A 25539-nucleotide genomic window follows, 5' to 3' on the forward strand; every position below is an offset into this window, starting at 1 on the left:
AACGCATGCAAGCTAGCTTATTAGTTTTATTGCGATTATATACTTCACTATATTGTACACATCTTGTTTTTAATTATAATATTGTTAAAATTCTTTTTCCTCCTTATCCATGCCATTTAAATGGTGTACTGGATAGAATGCTTGACTTGCAGAGATAGTTTCCATTACATTGCTTTAAAAATTATTTTAATGATGTAGCAACTGTGCCTATTTATAAAATATAACGTGATAATCCAATATATTATACAATGTGTGCTAACCAAACAGTATAATTAGTATTTCCATCTCCCCAAGGGTTCCCATTACTTTATGTTAGGGATGTTTGGATGACATGTCTACTTTCCTGTTAGATAGAGCTCGTCTAAAATAAAGTCCAAACTCTTTAAATGTATCACCTGCTGATCCTAGAAAAATCTTTGCCCAGCCTTCATTTCCAACTTGGCACCTCTTCACGCACACAGACAGAATGGCAAACTCATCCACCCTGGGAGATTGCTGCTCAGATCGTAGGTCTGGTGGTAATGAGCCAGACTTCCTTCACTGTGTCCCCACTTACTGGTGCACAAATACACAAAAGGCAGAAGGAAGAAGGGGGTGTGACCAGAGAAGAGCTGTAAACCAAACACACTCAAGTTCAAAGCCTAGGAAACATCAAAATGGACGATCAAGCTTTAAAAATAAAGAAACAAGTGGCAGCTACTTTGGTGTTTGCGTGTCCCTTCCAAGACAGAATGTTTGTAGCCGGGCCAATAATTACATTTCTACAAAATGGCCTCATCTGGAGCCGTTCTTCACAGCTCCAGTTCCCCTGGGCTACTGCCATGCTGTCGCAAGGCAGGATGCTGGAGCAACTGCCGCCACAGCAGGGTGGGGACAGGGTTTTAATGTCCTGCCCTGTGCATCGGTCACATGTCCCCCAAATGTCCCTGGTGGGTGCTCTGCAGAGAGTAGCAAAAGGTAAGGGAAAAAGGAAGAGCCATGGTCATGTAAAGACATCACCTTAACTCCAAAGTCCGCAAGCCACAGCTAGGGGCAGTGTCACGTTGTCAGTGACAGCTGAGGAGCTAACGACAGGGAGAGGCATCCAGAGACCACATTGCACGGTCCACATGGCCAGAAGTGTGAGTTGTCTGGCTCTTACCAGTAAAACAAAACAAAGCAAACTTCTGGGTCTTGACCTGGTTGTAGGGACAGGGGAATCATTATTTTTTTTATTATTATTATTATAAAATGGTGTACCAATCCCCAGGCCCTGGACATTCTTGCCTGTCTCCCTTCAGCTACACTTCCCATTATGCTAGCTGGTGTTTTCCAATTTTCTTTTAAGTCACCATGCACGGTAACAGTCAGATTTTACACCTAAAGCCTTTGCATGCACTGCCTTATGTAGCAAATGACAAAAATGAAATGTGTCCAAGTGATACGGCTCTCCCTGGCATGTGGGACCCGCTCTTACTTGCTCCGTTATATTCCATTATAGCTGTAGAGTACCTCCATGGTTTTTTTTTTTTGAAGGTTGTTTTTATTATACACTCCTGAGAGTCACGTGCCACATCACCCACCACATTTCCTTTATCTAACTCTGGTCCTCAATACCGATCAGTCTGTGAGGCAGCATCAGCCTCCTCAGATGGGGTGGCTGATCAGTTTCAGTTTGCCCATGGATTTCCAAGAGGTACATTCTCTCCCAGGGTACTCAGGCATGAGTATTCCTATGTTCTTCTGACCTGTCGGAAGACATGGAAATCATGAGCCTGCTTTGCTTCCCACCAAGGTCAGAAGGAGCAGAGAAATCATTCCTTCAACTCTAGCTTTCTTACTGCCACCCATTGCCATGGGGCAAACACACCTGAAAATCCCAAGAATTTTCATCTCAAGCCTTAGGTCCCTATGACCTCCCCCCATACAAATATAAACCAGATCCAATTTGTTTTCTTTCCATCATTAAACCCTCCCAGGGCATTCTAAGGGAACCTCTGGCTTCAGGAAAAGCCTTTTAAACAGATACTGTTGCAATCCCAAGACCTCCTACACCAAGAAGAAAGAGCAAGGCCCCATTAGGAAGAAAAACAAACCAACTTTATTTCTTAAAGAGAGAAAAAAGAAGCTAGCCCACATTTGATGATGAAAGAAATGAGAATAATGACAGTCCAGCGGGAAAGTTTTCCAAAAGAAAGAAAAAATAAGCACGAGTTTTTGTTTACTTAAAATCATTGTTTGTGACATGAAATCACAGTATTTGGGGACCATTTCTCTCCCTCTCCCAGAACTTTTCAAAACCTGAAGTCAGGGCAAGCATGGCTTCAGTTAAGCAAGGTTCTGCTGGGAGCGCTCTCTCTCTCTCTCTCTCTCTCTCTCTCTCTCTCTCTCTCTCTCTCTCTCTCTCTCTCTCTCTCGTGTGTGTGTGTGTGTGTGTGTGTGTGTGTGTGTGTGTGTGAGAGAGAGATAGAGAAAGAGAGACAGAGACAGAGACAGAGAGAGAGAGAGAGAGAGAGAGAGAGAGAGAGAGAGAGAGAGAGAGAGAGAACTATGTTTAATCCGGATCTCTTTATTAAATACTTGAACTCACTGAGAATCTGCAAGAATTTATGACAATAACAAACACATCATTTCTGAGTTTGTCATTAAACTCACCCTGGCCACTTTGATATTTCCTAGTGAGAAAAGAAATCTAACCCAAGTAAGAATGCTGAATATGACAAAGGAATTTTATTTCCATAATTTGATTGATTGCTTCCTATTCTGAACACTCAAGAGGGTAAAAAACAAAACAAAACAAAACAAAGCCTTCCCTGGTTGGACTCAGGTTTCTCCTGCTGATCTTTTACAAGCAGGCAACACCATAAAACACAAATGAATTACAAGGATCCAAGGGCCAGGAAGGCTAGAGGGGCCCCAAACCAACATGAGTCAAAATGCTGAGGAAAGCATCTAAAACCAGGTAGAAGAAGAGTGACCAGATTCAATCCAAGTCAAGGTGTTAGTTAACCAGTACTGGGACAACGGAAGGTTCCGCTTCAACTGGTCCCAGCCCAGCGGAGTTTCTGTCACGTTGCACATACTTAGAGGGGGCACGGTTGTCAATGGTTAGGGCGTATGTGGCTGTGGCCTGGGCACTGTGGACAGGCTCTATGTTCATGATGACCAGAAGGCAGGGCTACAATAATGATGGAAGAGTACTGGGTTAACAGTGGGCTGTGTTCTGACTTGGAGTACTAACATACCTTAAGAATAAAAAAAAAAAAATGTTAGTCCAAAGGTGCGTAGAGACTCAGTAGCATAGAAGGAGAAGGCCTGGTGGGGTTCCTTACACTGCAAAGGAGACCTCAGGGCCATCTGGTGACTCCAGACACTGGGCACAGCTACCACCCGACGTGGGCCCTATTATAGGAGGAGTGCAAGAACCCCTCCCATCACATTCCTGTCTTGTTTTAGCTTCTGTGTGTAGCGGCTCAGAAGCTCCACGCTCAGCTCACTCAAGAGGTTGTTTATTGAATATTGCTATTTTTTAATGGATGTGGAAAGAGCCAATTGGCTGGTTCACTATTATGAATATACTCAACAGGAAGAATTAGTTGCCCAGTTAACTAATGGTCCCTGATCAGAATCAAATAGTGTTGCCCAGTTTTATAACTAATAGGTCCCTGAATCAAATCGAACCAAAACTACATGGGCTGCTTTCAGTAGCCAGCATCTCTGGGACCCTGATGGCTGAATAGTTAGGCAGGAGATATATATGGGCATTTCTGTCAGAGAGTATCCCGGGATGCCCAGGAGGCGGAGGGCACTGGAGGGCTAGATGTGGGTCAGCCTGGAGTCACATCACTCTATCATGTTGGGTGAGTTACTTTCCTTTTCCAACCCTACGGTTTTTTTTGTATGTAGAATGCAGGAAATATCAAGATGTAATTAGAATATTGACCCTACTAAGGTCAATTGGACTACCATCCATCTCACTCAGCACATAGTGAGGGCGCAACACAATTGATTTCGCCCACTTTACACATGGAATAACGGGCTTTGTCAAATACACCTTACAAGGCTCACATATTTTGTTTGCTGTTTTGAAAAAAAAAATAGTTTTAAAGGGCACATTTTCCCCCACGAAAGTGGAAAAGAATGCCAAAAGTAAAGAATGGTATTAAATCACTATTTGCACAAGCATCTCTATCCATCCCTGGCACAAGAGGTGCCTAAAACAGATCCACTAAAGACAGAACAATCAACCATTGAAGTGAAGCTGAGGCTTCCTGGGGGCTCTGGGAGCTGGTGTCACTTTGCTTTCCTTAAAAACAAGAGGGGGAGGATGTGGAATTTTAGTATTTATAAATAGTTCTAGGTTTACTTATTTAATACATATATATGATACGTAAAAATAAATAAGTTATTTTTACACTTGTTATAAATATCAAAGGGGAAATATTTGGAGGGAGATTTTCATCACTCTGATAAATGAGAAGCCCCGATTGGCAACTGTGTGGTTAAAAACAGCACAAAAATGACGGCATGCCACCTAGACAGGGACTTCAATCTGACGATGCTGGCAGAGAAGAGAGGCGAGAGAAGCCACTCCGCTATAGGACGCCCCATCCTTGGCTCTCCCGCACTCCGCTATAGGACGCCCCATCCTTGGCTCTCCTGCACTCCGCTATAGGACGCCCCATCCTTGGCTCTCCGGCACTCCGCTATAGGACGCCCCATCCTTGGCTCTCCTGCACTCCGCTATAGGACGCCCCATCCTTGGCTCTCCCGCACTCCGCTATAGGACGCCCCATCCTTGGCTCTCCCGCACTCCGCTATAGGACGCCCCATCCTTGGCTCTCCCGCACTCCGCTATAGGACGCCCCATCCTTGGCTCTCCTGCACTCCGCTATAGGACGCCCCATCCTTGGCTCTCCTGCACTCCGCTATAGGACGCCCCATCCTTGGCTCTCCTGCACTCCACTATAGGACGCCCCATCCTTGGCTCTCCGGCACTCTGCTATAGGACGCCCCATCCTTGGCTCTCTCGCACTCTGCTATGGGACTTTCTCTCCACCTCTTCCAATCTGGAATGTAACAATGGCTTCAGGTGTTCTGGGAGCATCTATACCATAGCAGAGACATTGAATCCAGTCAGTGTGTGATCTATGTAAGCTGGCCTGAACAGCTCAAGCCATGTTGTCAGCACAGCCCACATCCGTACCCTAGAACTAGCTCCCCCAGCTCTGAGACCTACTCTTCCTATGTGTGTAGTTAAAAATGGAAAAAAATAATAGGGGATCTGGAGAGATGGCTCAGCAGGTAAGAGCGCTTGTTGGTTCACTTGCAGAGAAATTGGGCTTGGTTCCCAGCACCCACATGGTGATTCCCAACCATGTGTCACTCCAGTTCCAGAGGATCCAACACCCTCTTCTGACATCTGCAGGCACCAGGCATGCTTGTGGTACACAGATGTACGTGCGGGCAAAACACCCATATGCCATACACATAATACACATGCCAAACACCATCCACGTAAATAAATGAACCTTTTTTAAAAAACTGTTTTTAAAAAGCCTTGTGTCTCATTTGTCTGACTCCTAGTTTGGCTCTTTCTGTTTCTCAAGGCCTGTCACTTGAGTAAAGGCTCCTCTGTCCCTAGAGGGAGTTTCGGGGTGGGGACTTTTCATCCCTGCTCACTTTGCACCTGCCATCTAGAAGAGCAAGAAGGGAAGAATACTCTCGCTGTGGGCGAGCCAGGAGGGAGCATTGCTCTGAAAGGAGGGGAGGCTCATCCTGCCCGGAAGCAACAGGTGCTGTGAGGATGGGAAGCAAGCAGCCCACTCGGGCCTTCCGAAGTAAAGGAGCATGGGACACACAGAATGTGTATAGAGTACTTAAGCACAAGCTGCCTCAGCTGTCCCATGAGCTCTTCTTGATTTCTTTGCTGTCTTCATGTGGGGTTTTAGGATAATTGTAGGTATTTAAATTACACAAAATAGCACAAAGAAATTCTCAGTATATAAACTTTGCCACCCCCTGGGGGGTATCATTCTACAGGTACAGGTCAAGTATAACACACTGATAAAAACCAAGACACTCATCTCGGTCAACCAGACTGGATGAGGTAGCACGTGCCTATAATCCCAGCACATGGGAAACTGAGGCAGCCAGCCTGGGCTACATGCAGAGATGGCATCTCCAAACAAGAAACAAAGCATACAAACCTCAGAAAGTAACCCCTCTTGCTCTTCACCCTGGAATTCTTCCAAGAACCCCAGAGAGTGCCTGACAGGGCACAGCACTAAATGCAAACCATTTATATGTGCTCACACACAAACCTAATGGTACACAAATGTACCGCTCCACTAAGCACTTATGCGTTATGACCACAGCTTCTGCAGTTTGGGGCACGCCAGCAAAACTTGTCTAGCTTTCTCTTTCCTTCAAAATTCTGCAGACAGAAGATTCGTTTTTTACCATAGACCTCCGCAAGTCAGCGTTCAATAGAAATTCTCTTTCTTGACTGAGGTTTGGACTTTTCACTTAAGGGAAGCACTTTGTGCCCCTTCTTCATCTTGTCCAAGTGGCCAGCATACCTTCTCCTGTGCTTCTTTCATTATTAAGTAAAATAAGGATTAGTTGCAACATCGGAGCGTAGGGATACTTGGTGAGAGGAATTGAGAAGGGAGACGGCTGCTAAGTGGGTAACAGGTAGGTGTTATATGCTGTGGGATAATGCTTTTGTACACTGGTTTAATAAAATGCTCATTGGCCAGTAGCCAGGCAGGAAATATAGGCGGGATAAGCAGACAAGGAGAATCCTGGGAAGAGGAAGGCTGAGTGAGGAGATGCCAGCCCACCGTTCAGGGAGCAGCATGTAATGGCACACAGGTAAAGTCACAGAACACATGGCGACATATAGATGAACAGAAATGGGCTGAGTTTAAGTGTAAGAGCTAGTCAGTAGTTAGCCTGAGCTAATGGCTGAGCAGTTTTTAATTAATATAAGCCTCAGTGTGTTTACTTGGGTCTGAGTGGCTGTGGGCCTGGCGGGACACAGGAAAACTTCCAGCTACAAATGGCCCCCAGACATTCAGCTACAGTTATATACAATGGAATACACTGGACAGAGGGGCGACTCACACGCTATGTGGAGAAGCAAGAGATTTCATCCTGCTCTTTGGGGAGAGGCATGAAATTTAAGACGCATGAATTCTTTGTTTCCGGGATTCTCCATTAGTATTTTCAGACTGTGACTGAGCACTGGTAAGTGAAGCCTCAAGTCCATAGAAGCTACTACCAAATGCCATTCACTCAACCACCCATATCATTCACACGTGCCTAGTTTATTCCCAAAACACTTATTCTTCTGTTCTAGGCTGAACCAGTGTGCTGTAGAGTGCTGCTCAATTTGGGTTTTCTTGAAGTATCATATTTACATATGGGGTTCTGGATGCAGGAAAAATTACCCCACAGATGAAAGATATGTTCCGTGATTAGTATCAGGTAAATGGACAAGAACTCAGCCAAGGGCGTGTTGACCTCAGCCGCTGAGTTACTTGGTTAAAGTCTCTTCTGCCGGTTTTCCAATAATAACATTCCTATGCCTCCCTCTTCCACTGTTTGAACCTGACTCCACCTGCCCTTAGGCACAGGAACGCATCTCTGACTCCTGTGCTGTCTCATGAGTTGTCCTGCATTGGATGAGCACAAGGCAGGTACTCCAAGGGTTAAGCTGGCTTCTGTATGCCTCTTTTTCTGTTAAGAACCACAGGACCCTCCTCCAGAGCCGGCACCACACAGGGGAAGGAATAAGCCTGCAATAAAGTCATCTGGAAGCATTTTCATCTGAAGCCAACTTTCAGAAACAGAGGCAAAAACGCACTAACAAAAGTAATCTGGGGCATATGGCATTCCTTCCTCATACACATTTCTAATATAAATCCTCTAATCATTTGTATCTTGCTTTTCAGGTTTATTGTCAAGTCAAGTCTCCTTTATTTCTCTCCAAAGAATAAACTGCCTGCCTAAAATAAGGGAACTGTCTCTACCTATAAGAGGCAAAATGCAGCAGCTGTCCTAGGTGAATGGTACCTGTTATATAAGTGTTACACAGTTCGTTATTCTCTCGCCCCCTCCCCACTTCCTCTCTCCCCTCTCCCCTCTCCCCCTCTCCCACCCCCCACCTCAATTTTCTCTTCTACAAGACTACACAAACACAACCTGATCACAACCTTACCTTAGAGCTCTGGCAGGGAGATTTACCGACTGCTCATTTGATCACTAGGTGGCGCTACACATCACATTCAAACTAGGCTGCTCTCAGGCGAGAAGGAATTTTGTTTATACCCTTTCAAAGAATCTCTCTTGCATTCCTAATGGCAAGTACTTAACTGCATTATTAATAAACACTCCCCCTTTCCTGCCACACATCTGCCATCATCTGACAACTCCTGAGACCGGCTAAAACTGTATTCTGCAGTACAGAACTCAAGTGACCCAAGGGCGATCTTGTGTGTTAGGCACCCGAGAAATGCCAACTATTCAAGGGTTGTATCATTGGAAGCAGGAATTAGGAGGGAACCGAGCACTGGCTTAGTTTCTAAAGTTTGGCTTCACGTATGTTTTCTTAGTAGTTGTATGCATGTAGCCCACAGAGATTTTTAAACTGTATCGAATGAACACGCATCCTGAAGTGTTGAGCATCTGATTAAGGAGAAGGGCAGAGGGCAAGCGTTGCTTCGGCCCAGTCTCTCTCCTTTGTGCATACATGAAAGGCACATATCTGGTAGGAAACTTTACTTCCACAATTTCAGCACACTGCTTAAGGATAACAAAATCCCCAGACATTCAGGATTTAATACTATTGGGAAACACAGACCAAGAAGCTACACTTGATTATTGAGTTTTGTCTCCTGTTTTTTTGATGTAGTGCCTCACTAGGGAGCTGGGCTAGATTCAAACATGTGGTCTTCCCCGTTCAGCCTCCAAAGTGCTGGGGTTACAAGGTGGGGTACTGTGCCTGGCAAAACCCGTTCTCTTTATTGGCCATACCTCTGTGAGGTGGGGGTGGAAGGTGTCTCCCCCTCAGGAAAAGAGCTACTCACACAGGGTTCTTGCCTGGACCCAGCAATAGAACTGATGGGGACCACAATTTACAGTTGTTCAAATGTGTCCCATAGAGAGATGACCAGTTCTTATAGTTGTTTATATCAAGGAGGTTTGTTTGCTTTGTGACCAACATTCTTCATGATGGGAACATCTGGTCTATGTAAGGTTAGCCCCTGTTGTCATTAATTGCACAGGCTTACTTTATTCCCATGACCCCTCTAAAATACAGACTTGGCACTTATTCTTCCCTGGCCAATCAACCGGTTTATTTATATGAGACAAATATTTGGGCCAGAGTGTTTTCTTTTAAGGGAAGGTGGGGCAGGAGATCACAATGCTGTGGGGGATTTCCACCCAGAGACTGTCTTTGCATTCTCGTACAAAGTGTGTCAGCACTTTGCACCTCTCAGATTATAAAGGGGTGCATACACAAGGAAGTGCAGACTCAAGGTATTTCAACTCCGGGATAATCAATGCCTCCTCCATACCCGGCATCTAAGTCATTCCCTAACCATTTAATGAAGTTCTTCATACAAATTCTATCCCTTTCCCATCTTTACATATCGACTTCTACACACATATACACATACACCACGCACACACACATACAACACACACACACACACACACACACACACACACACGGCTGGTTAAATTACCATTGACATCTCCAGGGGTAGAACCCAGAATTCAGACAATGACAGCAGGTGGGACATATGCAGTCACTCAGAGCTCCTGGGAACTATATTAATGGAAGAAATAGCTCCGTTTTTCTCCACAGACATGGTTCCCCTGGGCTCAGAGTCCTCCTCAGCCCTTGTTCTTCGCTTACTCAAGGACACAGTTTCTGGACTTCAGGCCATATGACCTTGCATGGGTGGCCAGGATCTGCACCTCCTTTGGCTTAAATTTCAAGCTCTTTGTGCAGAAGGGGATGGTTGTGCAGAGGGTGGGAATGGTTCCTGGAGGTACTCTGCAGCTGCTCCCAGCTGCCACAAAATGCCGAATTCTTCCAGAAGCCAGAAGTTCCTCTGCTCAAGTTGACTCTCTAGTGGCCTTGAAAAATAAGGCCATGATCATGAAAGGTTAAAATTTTCACATTTTGATGAAGTCAGGAGAACACTAGTTCCAAAACTCCAAGCTGAGGAATTTTATCTTTACTGTATGCTATAATGTGATATTCTTCTTTGATTAAATGGTCCAGACTTGCTAATGAAGGAAGTTAAAATATGGAACACGCTAGCACCAAAGACAGCATAATGAATGCTATCTATCACGAGCCAAATAAAGATATAGAGTGTTACAGGGGCCATGTACAAGCGTATGTGTTTATGTGGATATGTGGATGGAGAGAGGAGAGACAGATGCATAGCAGACCCTCTGTATCCACAGGTTGTACATCCAGAGACTCAGCCAACTGCATATGAAAACATGCAGAAAAAAATTACATCTGTGTTGAACATGTCCTGACTTTGTTCTGTTATTATTCCCTAGACAACACTGTAGCAGCTCTTTACATAAAATTTACATTGTATCACGCATTATAAATAATGCACACATGATTTAAAGTGCAGAGGAGGATGCTTTAAGTTATGTGCAAATACTGTACCATTTCATAAGAGGGACTTGAGCATCTGAGAAGTCTGATACTTACAGGGGGATGGGACCAATGCCCCACAGATACTAAAGGAGGAGTGTATACATGCATGAATATGGACATGTGTAGCTTATTTAAATGGTTTACAAATAGATGTCCTTTGTCTCTGTAGGGAAATGAATTACCTCTGCAGGGGTAATAAACAAGCAGGGAGAGGGCCCTTCCCATGCAGTTAAAGCTCACCTGCCCTTGAACTACAACAGAGGCCACTGGTCTAGACTTCCAGTAAAGCTCTCCACATTGTGAAGAGAGTGAAACGATTTCCACTTTCCTTTGTGACCACACCACTCAGGCAATGGAAATGGATGCTTTTCACTTCCAACGACTGCTGTCACGTGACACAAAAGCTACAGGTGTTTGCTGTCTTCATAGCATGTCCTGCTAAACGAAGTCATGAGGAATGAGTTTTCAAACCCCACAGGCTGGAGTTTCGTACCCAGAAACCTCCACTGGAGTGTCCTGAGTGATTAGGAACAAGTCTCCACACACACCAACATTGGCAGGAAACTTGTTGAGACATCAAATACTCTAAATCAGTGAGAGGAACATCCTGTTCAGAGGCTGAATAACACATTCATTTTCATTTTACTATAGAGTTTTTCCAAGAGGGATTTTATACTCTGCTCTGGAAACATATCTCATATTGTATTTTTTTTCTCGGTGGTGGAAATATAGAGAAGTGACTCAGCAACAGGAGTTTCTAACTCTCAAACTCCTTCTCCAAAAGACTTTTTCAAACTTCCTAAAAGCAAGCGTTTTCTCCCTTTGTGAGGACAGTAGGGGGCAGTGCTACAGCAAACTGTTGTTGGGACAAACAGTTAAAAGAAAGAAGAAAGAGAGGGTGGGGGGAGAAAAAAGGGTGGGGGTGGAGGGAGGGAAGAAAGAAGCAGAGGCTAGACTTTTTTTTTTAATTTCCCTCATGTCAACAAGCATCTAAAAATACTACCCATATTTTTCTCTTCCCTAATTTTCTTCTCTTCAAATTTTCAATAGAAAGTTTGTTTTTTGTTCTCTCTCTCTCTCTCTCTCTCTCTCTCTCTCTCTCTCTCTCTCTCTCTCTCTGTGTGTGTGTGTGTGTGTGTGTGTGTGTGTGTGTGTGTGTGTGGTCTTAAATGTGTGGTAGAAATTCTCTATTGCAAATTTGGGGCAATATAGGAAGGTCTGCCCAGATCCTTGTTCTGAATATTAGGTAAATATAAGTAGCCCAAATGCACAGTAGCTTCAAGGCATTCTGTGTGGGGTTTTCTCTCAGAGAGAGTTAAGTCTTCAGTCTTTCTCACAAACATCAAACCCCAGTTTCAGAGTCAAGATGAAAAAGAACTGTGGGGGAAATTTCATTAAATAATCCCATAATCCAGGCTCCACAGGTGTTTTTTTTTTTTTTAAGGAGTTTTTCATATAATTCAGTGAGCTTAAATTTATGTATTCAATTTAAAAAAAACCACTCACTGTGAATGTTAAAACAAAGACATTGTTCTGACACTTGGAAAATTAAATTCACCAAACCATGAAGTCTACTGTGCAGTTATTTTTGTAACCACCATAAACTGCTTTATAGAACTCCTCTGCCGGGGTAAACAACCCAAGATTTCCTTCATAGCATGCATCCAGTTTCCAAAGGGCAGGGTGGCCTCCAAGTTTATGACTTTTTCTTTTTCTTTTTATCCCTGCCTTTTTTTTTTTAAAGTAGTTGTGTTTCTAGTTACCCCGAAACCTTCCTGCTTTTACATGATTTCAGAAAGTTCCACAGAAAATCAGATCCAGGTCTATAGGTATACTGTGCCCTCAAATAGACGTTGTTGGAATAAGAAGAAACAATCCTACCTTGTGGAAATAAGGTTTATAGAGCAAAACGAAAATAAAGGAGGTTAGCACTAAATATTTCACCATATTTAATAGTTCCTCAGAGCCCACGGCTGGCCTAGATGTTTCAGACTGATGGTTTGAAATGTGTCCCTCCAGCTCTGTACGAGGCCGAATTCAATTCGGTCGGCTATAGATAAGAGTTTTAGGGTGTTTAATCACTTCTTTCTTGTGTCCTTGAGGAATAGCACAGAACCGCCTTTGTGTTGAGAAGAAGGACCTGTTGTCCAGATTCAACAGGTCAGTTTATAAGCGCTTCCCAGAGGGAACACCGTAAATGACGGAAACATGGGGAGGGGGAGGTTTTTAAGTGGCTGATGATTTTTAAATGATATATATTCTGTATCGGGGAAGACTGATTGTTTTTCTTTCCAATGAATGGAAAGTTACTGTTTTTAGAAGTGTTTAACGTTTGAATCAGATTTTTTTTTAAGACCAAACTATAAATTCAGCTCCTAAAATCAATCTGAACATGTTCTTGACCCTACACGTGAATACACTCGTCACATCATGACCATCTCTGTTTTATGAATGGTTCCTTCAGTGTATCTCAATTGTGTCATAACTTTTCTAATATTGTTTCAGTTATAATGAGAATGAATATTTTATGAACAGGCTGAACTTTATAAAATGGGAAAATTCTAACCATATGATTTTTCCTTGAACTTGGAAGGGGGGTGGGAATCAGTAATTTCTTTTTTTTTTAACCACAAACCAAATCCAGGCCACGCTAGAATTTATTAGAGTTTGGCTAACTCTTATAGTATAGGTAATCTGAATTTGACACTGGCAAATAAGCTTACCTTGTAAGTGAGATTTACTTCCATGCTTTTTTCCACGATTCTTTCTTTTCTTTTTTTTTTTTAAGCCTCTTTTCCCTTTTAAAATTAGCTATCTTATTTGTAAAGATAATCGTTCAGAGCTCTTTAGAAAAGTTTCTGTCAGGCCAATGGTATTACCAAGGAAATGTCCTTTAAAATCCAGCGACTGACTGCTGGCACTTGCTGGGACATAGATTATCCAAACTACATGGACTCCCCCTGCACTTGACACTTTTACTAAGTCTCTATATGACTTACCACCTTGGACAACTATCTGGCAAAGGGTCAAGGCCAATAAATACCAGAGCAAATACCGTGTTAACCACAGGGAATTACCCCAAAGATAAAGGAATAGAAACAAGCTTCCTTTGGTGAGATAACCTAGTAATGACGAGCAGGTTTCTAATTTTAAAGGAAACTCATTTTCTTTTCCTGTATCTAAATACAAGGGTGACTTCAGGCTCTTTGGGGGGAAAAGGGAGTCCTGAGGATTAAAATCAAGACAACCCCCTTTCCTCTTTCAATCTGGCCCTCCCCAAAAGAGAAGAAGGGAGGAATGAAAGCCCTAGTTGGGGACAGCTACTGCTTCCCCTTTGCCACCCCTCCCAAGTCTCCCCCTCTGCGCGGCCTGCGCTCAGAAACACCCGTGGGGGTCCCCGCGCTCACCGGTACCAGGCGAGGCCCTTGTGGTAGCTGCGGTCGAAGAAGTGGGGCTCGGCGCCCACGGCGCGCACGTCGGGGTGCACGCGCAGGAACTCCAGCAGCGCCCTCGTGCCGCCCTTCTTCACGCCGATGATGATGGCCTGCGGCAGCTGCTTGCTGCCCTCGTCCAAGAGAAGGGCCAGGGTCCCCGACTGGGCCTCCACCACGCTGCTTCCCGCCCCGGAGCCTCCTGGAGCCGCGGCCAGCCCGGGGTTCTGCTCGTCCTGGTCGCCGCTGTCGCCTGGCCCGGGCCGCCCGCGCCTCCGCCGCTGCCGCAGCTGCAGGAGGCGCTTCCTTTGCGCCCCCGCGGGCCACGCCGCCAGCTCCCTCGGTCCTGCAGGGACGCCGCGCCCCGGGACCCCCGCGACGGGGCCTGACCCGGGCTGGCAGCGCTCAGCCAGGCAGTAGAAGACGTAGAGGGAAGTGAGTAGCGAGCAGAGCATCAGCAAGAACTTCCTGAAGATGCTGCGCGACAGTGGCTCAGCCGGGCTGGGCTGGGCGCCGGCGGGGCCCGAGGGGGCCATCCTAGCCGGAGGCGACTGGCGACGCTCGGGCCATGCTAGGCCGGGACTGCTCAGGGAGCCCTGCCATCCCGCGCCCTGCCCTGCGGCCACATCGCCCGAGCGCCCCTGCGTGCAGGAGAGCTGCCCCGCGGGGAGGCTGCCAGAGCTGGAGCAGGGACCAGAAGCCAGGACCTTCTCGGGGTCCCGGGCTCCGGACGAAGGGACAGGAAGGGGTTCGGGGCCGTGCTTAAGAAACCATCGTCTCGAGTCTGAAGTGCTCCCGAGTCCGTCCTGAGCCTAGCTGGGCAGAGCTCGGCGCCCCGGGCCCCCAAGAGTCGCCGGACAAGGCAGTCTCTGCGGCGGTGGTGGCGAAGGCGCTGGGCTCAGCCGGGTCCTGAGCAGCCACTCGGTGAGGATCTGGGCTCAGCGACCGTGCATCCTTGGCTGGGTTCCTGTGGAGGGGACGCGGGGCTCCCGGACCGCAGAGCTGTGTGCGCTCCGGACAAAGCGAGTGACCCTTTTCCCAGCCGCTGGCTGCTCTGCTGTCCTGGCCCTCCCAGGAGCGCGCTCGGAGTCCTGGCTCAAATCGTCTCAGCACAGAGCAAGGTCCCCCTTAGCCCCTCTGTCTGAGTGGAACTCGAGCCTTCTGGCCTCTTGGGGCGCTCCGGAAGTCTACCCACTCCTCTGGGGCCCCAGCTGGGAGCCGCCTGGAGTGGACCCTCTGCTCGGGACCTGTCATCGGTCGCTGCCACTGTGCTCCGAGACGCTCCCCGCAGCCTCCTTGGCCGCTACCGCCACACGTGGGACGCGAAGGACAGCAAACTTGGTGGTGACGTCAACGGCCCAGGCCAGACCAACCCAGGGATCCGCGCCGGGGTGCCGAGCAGAGGCGCAGGGGCCGGGCTAGAGGGGCCAGAGGGGTGGGACCGAAATAAGAAAAAAAACCAAAAACGGTGGCCAGGCACAGCCCAACACACTGGAGAGGGTGGTGGCGACAGAGATGACGCCCCTTCCCTACAGTCACCCCACCCCCAGGTCTCTGGGCCGCTGTCAGACTGACAGCTAGGGCCTGTACTTGATTGCCTACCCCGTCAGCCCCTCATCGGATTAGGGGTTCCTAAGCCTTTCCAGCTCAGTTTAGCCCTTCGTGGCCTTGACACTCCCCAGATCCCAGTCCCCTGCTTCCTCTTGCCCCAGCTTCGGGCAGCGGCGTCCCTACCCTTCTCCAACCCACCCTTCCCATCCCCTCCTTTTCATCCCAGAGACTTCTGAAGTTTTGTTTTCAGGAGTTCCTGGCGGCCAAGGCAGGCCACACCCCGATTTGTCTGGGCAAAGAGAATTCTTGAGGGTAGATTTGACTCCTACTTCTCTATCCACGGAGAGGGCTCTTGACAAATCTTCTCTTGCTTTTTCCCTTGGACTTGCTTAAAAGGATTAAGAGTCATGTCACGCAGGACCTAGTAAGGAACCCCTTAGGAAGTAGATCAATAAATAAATCAAAAGTAGAAATTAAGGTTTTAGAAAACGTGGGTCCGATTCCAAACCCATATAGCCAAGTCGTTGGTAAAATTCAATACTTTGCGTGTGTGCGCGTCAAAGTTCAATACTTTGCGTGTGTGCGCGCCATGCAGCCATGTGGTATGTGAGGATGTGTTTGCACTGTTCTGGGGTCAAGAGTCCTTTCATAAACAGTCGTTTCCTCTTCCTGTTACTTCCCCTGACCCTAGATGTCCTTCCTGTGGCCCCAGAGCAGGTCACAAAGGGGCAAAAATCTGCCTGTTGCTGGCTTCTGGGGAAATGGCCAGCAGTATCTACAGTAGAATAGATTTGATTGTTTTCTCTGAGGTCACTTCGTGGGGGTTTTGTTTTTCAATTTTATTCATTTATTTTTGTTTTATGTGTATGGCTGTTTAGCCTGCATGTGTGTCTATGTACCACCTGGGTGCCTGGTGCCAGCTGGGGTGGTGGTGGATCTCTTTGAACTGGAGTTACTTACAGTTGTGAACCTAGATGTGGGTGCTGGGAATCTCACCCAGGTCCTCTAGAAGAGCAGCCAGGGCTCTTCACTGCTGAGCCATCTCTTTAGCCCCCAGATATTTCGTTTTTGTTCTAATTTTATTGTTTCCTTATTTCTGACTGTCTCCTCAAAAAAGGCTGGCAGTGGGGGCTGTGCCCTGGTCACTTTATCCCAATCCCTGTGTGAGGTAGACATTTTCCTGCCCCACCCCCACCCCCAACTGGCATGCTAACAGGGGCTCAGCAGACACCTCACTTTGGAATCCTGGCTGCCCAGCCTTGACATTCAGATTTTCTCTCCTCCTCCTGACTGTACCCTATTTGACCAGGAAGTAGAAGTTAGGGGGTTGTCTTTTAGCCTCCCCAGGGTCCTACCGATTCTATGTTTGCTTGGATAGAAGTGGATCGTGTCTGGCCTGCTGGCTAAGAACTCACTGATGGGTATAGTCTTGTGTTCATAAACTACCAATCACAGTTGATTCTACAACCAATGAAGAGCTGGTTAGATTCAAGGGCCGGAAAACGCTGGCCTTTGCCCAGGATGAGCAGCATACCCTGCCAAGTTTCCATGTCCTATTATGTCTGAAAATTGGATATTGACAAACCACTTTGAAGTTTAATACTGACTTAAGGTTTAATATATTTTGAAACTTTCCTCAGTGTGTTTCAGTCTGGTTTGGAGAAGGAAGACAACAAAAACAGAGGCCGTTTAAAATTGTTCTAAAAGCAAAGAGTCGCACAGTCACCAGAACATCTGTTTTCTCATCTAGAAAGTGCTGGGCTCCAAGTTCACCTGTAGCTCATCATGAGGTGATTTTGTACCTGTGTATCCCTCTGAGGATTACTGATGTGGCCCCAAACCCCCAGACTTCCCAGCATCCAGAATCGTAAGCTGAATAAACATCTATTGGCCCAGTTTGTGGGACTGTTTGGGCAGCAGGAAATGAACTAGCAACCCTTCTTTCTTCTTCTTTTTATTTTAATCCAAGTTTTTGGAGGTAGTCTGTATTTTTCTCTTCTTACACACCTTAATTGGAGCCACATTTCAGATGCTCGGTACCCACAGGTAGCTTGTCACCACTGCAGTGGCAGCTTAGATGACAATGTTGTTTCAGAGGAGGAAGGCTATCCTATCCCTACAGGGTCTCAACAGGAGTCAGACACCCGCATTCAAATACAGATAATTCAAGGACACTTTAGCAACCCAAGATTTGCTTACTGAGAAGCAGCGGTGACAGCGCCCAAGTCTATCACGGGACTCCTGGGGTAGCTGCCTCCGAGCAACTAACTTTAGTTAAAAAGTCAGACAGATCATAGTAGAGAGGGTATCATAGCTAGAAGGAACAGTTGCAGAGCAAAGCACTACACCTTGGTGTTTGGACAAAGCTGGCCCAAGTTGACCTCCTAGGGAAGGAATCAGAAAAAGAAGTGTGTGGTGTGTGTGTATGTGTGTGTGTGTGTGTGTGTAAATAAACAGACAACAGATAGCATTGCTGCAGACTTTTTTTTTAACCTCCCCTTCCCCAGAAAGCAAGCATACGTAAAAAACAATTCTTACGGCTCTCTGCTGCCCCTTGTTTGCCCCCATCCATATCCCCACCTGGGACATCTGGAGTCAGCACACCCTACTGGACCAACCAACATAGAAGTCAGCGAGCTCAGGAGCTGGCTGGTGTCATGTATCCAGGCCAGGCTCTGAGGCAAGAACAAGAGACAGTGCAAAGAGATTGTGTCCCACCTGTGGGGAAACATGGATTTGATGAGCCTGCACTCTTAACAAGACAAAATACTTACCTATGTTCATCAGAATGTAACATTGTACTACTCAACAAACTATCAGATTGTATGTTCCACATTCAGTCCTGATTGATCCTTTTTCTTGTTCTCTCAGGGCATACAGTGTTCACTTCTAATCTATCCTGCAGAATCCAACTCAAAAGTCATCTTCCAGATTGCCTCTGGTTTGATGGAAGCTCCTGGTTCAGAATCTCAGAAAGGACCATAGCTACACAGAGGTCTGGCCACCTCTGTCTTCTGGCCACCTACTTACTATAAGTACCTGTAGACTATTTGTTTGTTTGTTTTTGGTTTTTGTTGTTTTTTTTAATTATTTACTTATCTTTATGTGCATTGATCTTTTGCCTGTGTATATGCCTGTGCAAGGGTGTCAGGTCCCCTGGAACTGTAGTTACAGACAGTTGTGAGCTGCCATGTGGGTGCTGGGCATTGAACCCGGATCCTCTGGAAGAGCAGTCAGTGCTCTTAACCTCTGAGCTGTCTCTCCAGCCCCTAGATGAATTTCTAAATGGTCTTATTAAATAAAAAACACGGAGCCAGATACAGGGGTGAAAACCTGAGAGATCAGGGAAATAGGGAAAGCCACAGCTAACCTCACCTCACCAACTCCGCAGCTTCCAAAGAGACCTGCTCCTGTATAACCATGCCTATATGCCTTTCTGTTCTGTTTTCTCATTTGCTCTCTCAGCCCAGCTACATCTCTTCCTCTTCCTGCCAAGCTCTGTCACTTCCTATCTGTCTGTACAGACCTCCAGACCTCTATGATTAGTGCTTGGATTAAAAGCATGTATCCCCATGCCTGGCTCTGTTCCCCAGTGTGGCCTTGAACTCACAGAGATCCAGACAGATCCTTGCCTGCCAAGTGATAGAATTAAAGGTGTGTGCTACCATTGCCTGACTTCTATGTTAATATAGTAGCTGGGTTTTTCTCTGATACTGAGGTAAACTTTATTGGGAGACATAGTATATTGGGGGACACAACACACCACCACAATTACCTCTAGGAAATCACAATCACTGCTCACTGGCACACCTAGAAGATCAACATATTACCTGATGCAAGGATGTGTCCTGGAGAGATGTGCTGAATGAGCCAATGAATCAAGAGAAGAGCTGGAAGATGGGGTCAGGGGTGTTTCAATGAGAGAAAGAAAGGCTAAGGGACCAGAGGGCAGTACTGTGTTGTGAAGAGTCCATGTTTCAGTTGGAATAAACTACGTGACTGGCCTGGGGAAGGAAGGTGTCGATGGGAGCTAGAGACCGCGAGAAATGGGGGGGGGGGGGAGTAAAAAGCAGAAGCCAGATCTTGAATACCTTGTATGATTTTTATGAGTCTTCATTGCGGTGGGGTATCTGTGAACATAGGCATGGCTGCTTTTGCCTTTGTAGTGAGCTTTTCCTTTTACCACGTCAAGACAGGGGAGTATGCCAATGGAGTGGTCATCCTTATTACAGACAGCAAATGTGACATCCGAGTGGTCATCCTTATTGCAGACAGCAAATGTGACATCCAGTGATTTACTGGAAATGGAAGGAGGGTGGAGAGGTCATAGATTTCAAAACAAGTGTCAGAGGAATTCGGGTGGGAGCACTGTATTTTGAGGGACAGCAGTAAGTATAGTGCCACCGAGGCAGTCAATAAATATCTATCGATGACGATCCATAACCAGAACCTTTCTTGTTTGCTGGTTTTTTTGCTTTATGGAAACATTTCTATGACCTATAAACTTCAGAAAGTTTCCCAGAAGCAGAAATTTCTCTCTATCAGCCTCCTGCCTTGTCCTGCCGTCTCTTTTCTCTCCCTCTGGTTTACACCTCACTCCTAAGCATACAGTGATGAAACTGCATTCCTTTTTTTCTGGGTACTTTCACCCAAGAGTTCTGCCTCTGTCATTTCTACCTTTAAAAACTTGCATTAGGACTTGATTTCCAGAAATCATCCTTTAGAGCAAACGGGAAGACTACAGTCAAGAAATTACTGAGGACCTTACAAAATTTCCCTCCTCACCTGCAGTATGAGAAGGCAGGGAAAACCCAACTTTAGGCATTGTTGGTCTGTGTGAGCTGTGAACAAATTTACGTTCCTTTATTCACATGGATGCTCTGTTCTCTTGCTCTAACTGAATACCTGAGTCTGGGTAATTTGTAAGAGAAGTTTTGGTTGCCCAAAGTCCCAGAGTCTGGGAGGTCCAAGGGATGAACCCTTTAGTGAAAGTCTTATTCACTGGTGAAGACTCTATGTCAAATCCCTAGGCTAGACTGGACAAGGAATCACTTGGTGAGGAGCTCATAAGAAATTGCCAAACTGTCTTTTATAACGTGCTCTCTCTTTGATAACCAACCCACTCCCTTGATAACCATCCATTCAGTCAATGTCCTTATGATGTAGTCACCTGCCAAAGGCTCTACCTTGAAGTGTCATTAGCACATGACTTTGGGGGGAGTGTATTTTTAGCCCATGAACTCTGGGGTTGATAAAAGTTCAAATCATAGCAGAACTCTCTTAAGATTTGTGAATTGCAATGAGAGTTTCCTCTCAGATGGAGTAGCATGCTTTGAGTAGCAGCATCCTACTGATCTAGTTTGTGAAGTGAGATCAAGCCAGGCCACATGGGTTCTAGTACCTTCCCAGACCAGTTTTGCCTTGGCCCATGTGAGACACATGGGAAGGTCTTTCCCATTATTTGCATGGAGAGCTACTACAAGGCTTCTGGTGAGCATCTGCCTTCCCTTCTTACAGCAGCACCCAGACTTTCTCCAGGGCAAACACTTTTTCCAAACCCCAAATAAAGCTGGTCTCACTCCTGGGCTGTAGGCATGATTGTTCTTTTTCCTGTATAGGGTGGGTTGGTGTAAATGATACAAGTATGTCAAGAAAGGGCTTAAGAAAGACCTGCCATTTCCCGAGTCTTTCCATATTAGAAGGATACAGCCTGAGCTGCTGAGGCCCAGTTTTCCTTTATGCTAAGCAGAGGTGAGCAAGAGACCAGAAAACTTGGTCCGAGGCACTGGTTTCATCTCTGCCTGGGAGCATGTAATTTAACTACACATGCTGATGCACTCTGGAGTTGATGATGGTATTGTTTTCAACAGTCACTGGGCTGTTAGAGCATCATGTCTCCCTTAATTGCACCAGATATCCCTGTGGTGGTCTAATCAATGACCCCAGCTGGAGCTGCTTATGTTCACCAGCTGAGGCCAGTCAGGACACACCTACTCTCACCTGTCCGTCTGGACCTGCTCTCCTACCCCTAGGCTGCTGATCTAACTTGAATAGTGGCCAGGTCACCTAACTCCAGAGAGCCTAGGACAAACAAAAGGAGAAAATTCACCACTAAAATTACAGATTGTTGACTCTGTGAGGGGTTTAACAAACTAGTTTTTGTTTGCTTGTTTGCTATAAACTAGACTCTGTGCTTTGACAGTTCAGTTGATTATTCTCATGCAGCAAATCCACCTGCTTTGGTTTGTATGTGCACATCTCCCCAGTGCAGGTTCTGAAACGTCTATTATTCATGGGTAGAAGCTATTTCACTCTGAACTGACTTTAGTCCCAACATTATTAGGAGACTAGGAGTTTGACCCAGCCCTTTTCAGAACCTAAAGCTACTTGGTCTAAAAACATCAGATATATGTATAGTTAAAAACAAACAAAAACAAAAAAACAAAAACAAGGAGACAAATAGTTAGGTCCAAGATCTTCAGACCTCCAACTCAAGTGCCTGGTTCCTTGTTCTTAGACTCAGAGCTAACAAAGAAAAACCGTAAAAGCAATTACTCTGAGATATGGGTGCTGGGTAAATTGGAAAAGTTGAAAGTCAACTGCACATTATTAAGTGTTCCTTCGGGGCCGGCCATGAAGTCACATAATAAAAATGTTAGCAAAGAGTAAAACAGAAGGATAAAAAAATCTAAGCTAGCCGACAAAGAAGAATAAGTAAAGTTTTGTGATAGAGGAGCCACAGAAGGTGAGGAAAAGGAAGTCCAAAGCTCCCTAATGCACTACAGCAGAACCGAGCCTTTCATAGTTAGCCTGGCGAATTTGCTAGTCTGTTTTAGCATCTGTATTTGCAGCTGGGCCTGCATGTCCCCTGACTTGGGGACATGCGAAGGGGACAGGCAGGTGGAATAATTGGGCAGCAGACAATGGCCAAGGAAATGTCTGAGTAAAGTCACTCTCAGACATGGCTGGGGCTACAAGCTGTCCCTCAGGGCACAGGAATCTGAAATGACATTTCACTATTTCCACCACTGTCTAAATCATACACAGTTCTTCTTAATCTCATGCTGTAGGCGAAATCATTTTCAATCTCAAGATGAGATGATGACTAAAACCAGATTTGATGTTCAGCTATGAGGTCTGGAAAGTGGACCCCAGTGAAGTGTGAGTCCCTGGGAATTTAGGGAGTGCTCTGTAGACATTTGCAATGGAGGTAAGCAGGTAGTTGCTCCAGACTGAAAATCATAGGAAATAAAAGGTTTGCTTAGAGTGTAGTTGTCAGAAGTGTTCTTAGTTCTGTGGCTGAAAAGAAAGGAAGGAAAGTGTGAGAGACAACGGGGTGGTGGTCAGGGAGGGCTGGCCGTCATGACTGGCACCGGAACTTGCTCCTAGCAAGAGTGTCTTTTTGGATAATCAGTTCTTTTCTTGTTGTTTGCAATATTAGAAGAGGCCAGTGTGTCCCCAAATGTGACCATGATCCTGGGAATCCTTCCATAAGATAATCAATCAATCTTTGATAGAAATACATCTGGGAAATGGTATCCTTTCTGGAATATTCGCGATACACATTAGCATATCATCATCTCTGAGATGACTTTGCAGAAAGGGCCCCCACTAAATGTTCTTTACTGCCTCTGTATTCTAAGCCTTTTGGACCACAGACTCCCCTTCCCTGTCCCTTACCCAGTAATATCCATTGTTCCGAAGAGCATGCATCAAGAAATCTGAACCAGTACTTTGCAGGGCACCTGGGAGGATGGATGCTTTCTGAACATACTGGGGCCTCAGCTGCATGGAGTCAGGGCTTGGTTTAGCTTGAGACCAGGTGGAGGATATTTCACCAAGTCTCTGGGATTTCCTTTGTTCTATCATTTCTCCCGGGGACCACATTCCTCAAGGGATGGGTTTTAACTAAGGTCTTGACAAATGGTAATTTTCATGAATTATTGATTTGGCCAAAAATAATTGGAAAGGTTGATAATTACATAGACAGCGCACACTCCTTGCTTTTGTTCCTACTCTATTCTTTCTTGTGCTGTGACACATGAAAGAAATGGGTGCAGGTTTTGAAAGACACCTTATCAAGCATGCATCAGACAGCAAGAGCGTCAGAGAGATTTTTTTGAATACACATTTCCAGGTTTTCAAAATTGGCTGAAGTAAAAATTATGCATCAAGAGAAACAGAACTCTCAGTTGGAAAACAGACATTTAAATCTGCCACATAGTGCTGAAAGGTGGTTCAATGATATGGTTATTTTATGTGTTTCTCAGTTGACTTTTCAAAAACAAAGAACACAGGCCGTGGTTGCCTTTATTTTAGTATTAATATTTGCATTTTTGTTTTAAAAACATCATATGCTTTCATAGTAAAATTAGTTTTAAATTAATCTTTTTATTAAATTTTAAAAATTTTTAATTTTTATTTAAAAAATTAAACTCATCTTTTCCGTGGCTATGCAAAGGATATGGGACATAAACGGCGTATCTGGGTAGTAAGAGGGTCTGCGGGCGTGTCATGGTTTCCTACCTTTCAGGAGAGTTGGAAACAAGCACTGAACTGTAGGCAAGGAAGGCAAGTGAGAGACAGGAGAGGGTAGTTCTGCAGGAGCTGAGCAGGAGGGGTTTTTCCCAAGTCACGAGTCCTGCAGGAGCTGGAGCAGAGACAAGGATCCTTAGGTAAGCCACAGGAATGAAACAGCAATGGAGGGAGGCTGGGGCCTTGACCTCCAGGAAGGGCCCAGAGGAGAAGCCTCAAAGAGGCACCCACCACAGAGCTGCAGGAGAGGAGAAGGGCTAGGATGCTCTCCAGCAGGAGGCACCTCTCCAAAGCCTTCCTCAAAGGCCCAATGGCATGAAAGAGGGGCCCCAGACAAGACTGAGAGGTATAAGGTGTCTACAGAAACTAGAGGGTCTACAGAGGATATTGCCAGGAGAGATGTGGACTGGTGACCAAGAACCAGGCCATGCCAAGTACCTCACCCTAGCTCTTGGTGAATGGGACAGGGGCAGCATCAGCCCCCTGGGTGTCTTAGTGCTCTCTAAAACCACTCAGGAGACTTGGAAACAACCAAGGAAGAATTATGGTATAGGGTGAGGGATTCTGAAACCCTCTGTGGTTTGACTGTGGCTTATACCTACCTAAACCCACGTTGAGGCTTCATTCCCCCATGTGAGATTATGGAGGTGGTAGGCTCTTGAAAAGGGTGAGTAGGTCTGTAAGGGGGTTCACACTTTCCTCACAGTGACTGAATGAGGAATGGGAGAGACGGGTCTCCAAGTGAAGTTGTTGTTCCATCATGTCTATCTTTATCTACCACTGCCTCTCACACAAACCTCTATCATGGCATCATCCCCTATCACCCCATTACCCCGAGACTGTGCTAACAAGATCATCATCACAGTCTTTAACCCTGGACTACAACCTGAGAGGAAAGAAATCCCTTTTCATTAGAAATCATCTAGTCTTTGATATTGTGCTCTGCGGAGCAGAAGATGGGTTCAGAGCCCTCTAAATAAGGCACGTGTCAAAAAGCAAATGGAAGATGCTCTTGGCACACTGACTTCAGACTGAGATTTTTGTGTCTGCAGCACTCACCGAGGGAAGTTAGTTCCTCTCTGTGTTTGATAAGAAGAATGAGCGCAGGTGGCAGGACCGAAAACACCTGCCTACCTCACTTCTTAACAAAAGGTTTAAAGTTTTTTTTTTTTTTTTTTAGTTTTAAATATTTTTTGTGTGTGCATGACAACATAGGTTTTTCCAGCCATAATATTAAACATGAAAAGTAACGCACTCCTTATGGCTGAATGTTTACACGCACTGCCTTGGATACAATTAAGTACAGTTTTAAAGTTTGGATGGTTTAATCTCCTTCTATCTAAATAG

At 45.7% G+C, this 25539-nt stretch overlaps 1 protein-coding gene across 1 annotated transcript in view; it reads right to left on the bottom strand.

Annotated features, from left to right (window-relative positions):
* Hs3st3a1 (heparan sulfate-glucosamine 3-sulfotransferase 3A1) overlaps positions 1-19695 on the bottom strand; it is a 97706-nt gene extending 78011 nt beyond the window's left edge. Inside the window, exon 1 of the mRNA XM_052758602.1 lies at positions 14083-19695. Within this exon, the coding sequence (XP_052614562.1) occupies positions 14083-14642 (560 nt within the window). The 5' untranslated portion in view covers positions 14643-19695. The remainder of the gene's footprint in view (positions 1-14082) is intronic.
* Between the last annotated feature and the right edge of the window lie 5844 nt (positions 19696-25539).

This window comes from Peromyscus californicus, unplaced genomic scaffold (genome assembly GCF_007827085.1).
Source record: "Peromyscus californicus insignis strain IS unplaced genomic scaffold, ASM782708v3 Scaffold_3__1_contigs__length_106647218, whole genome shotgun sequence".
NCBI lineage: Eukaryota > Metazoa > Chordata > Mammalia > Rodentia > Cricetidae > Peromyscus > Peromyscus californicus.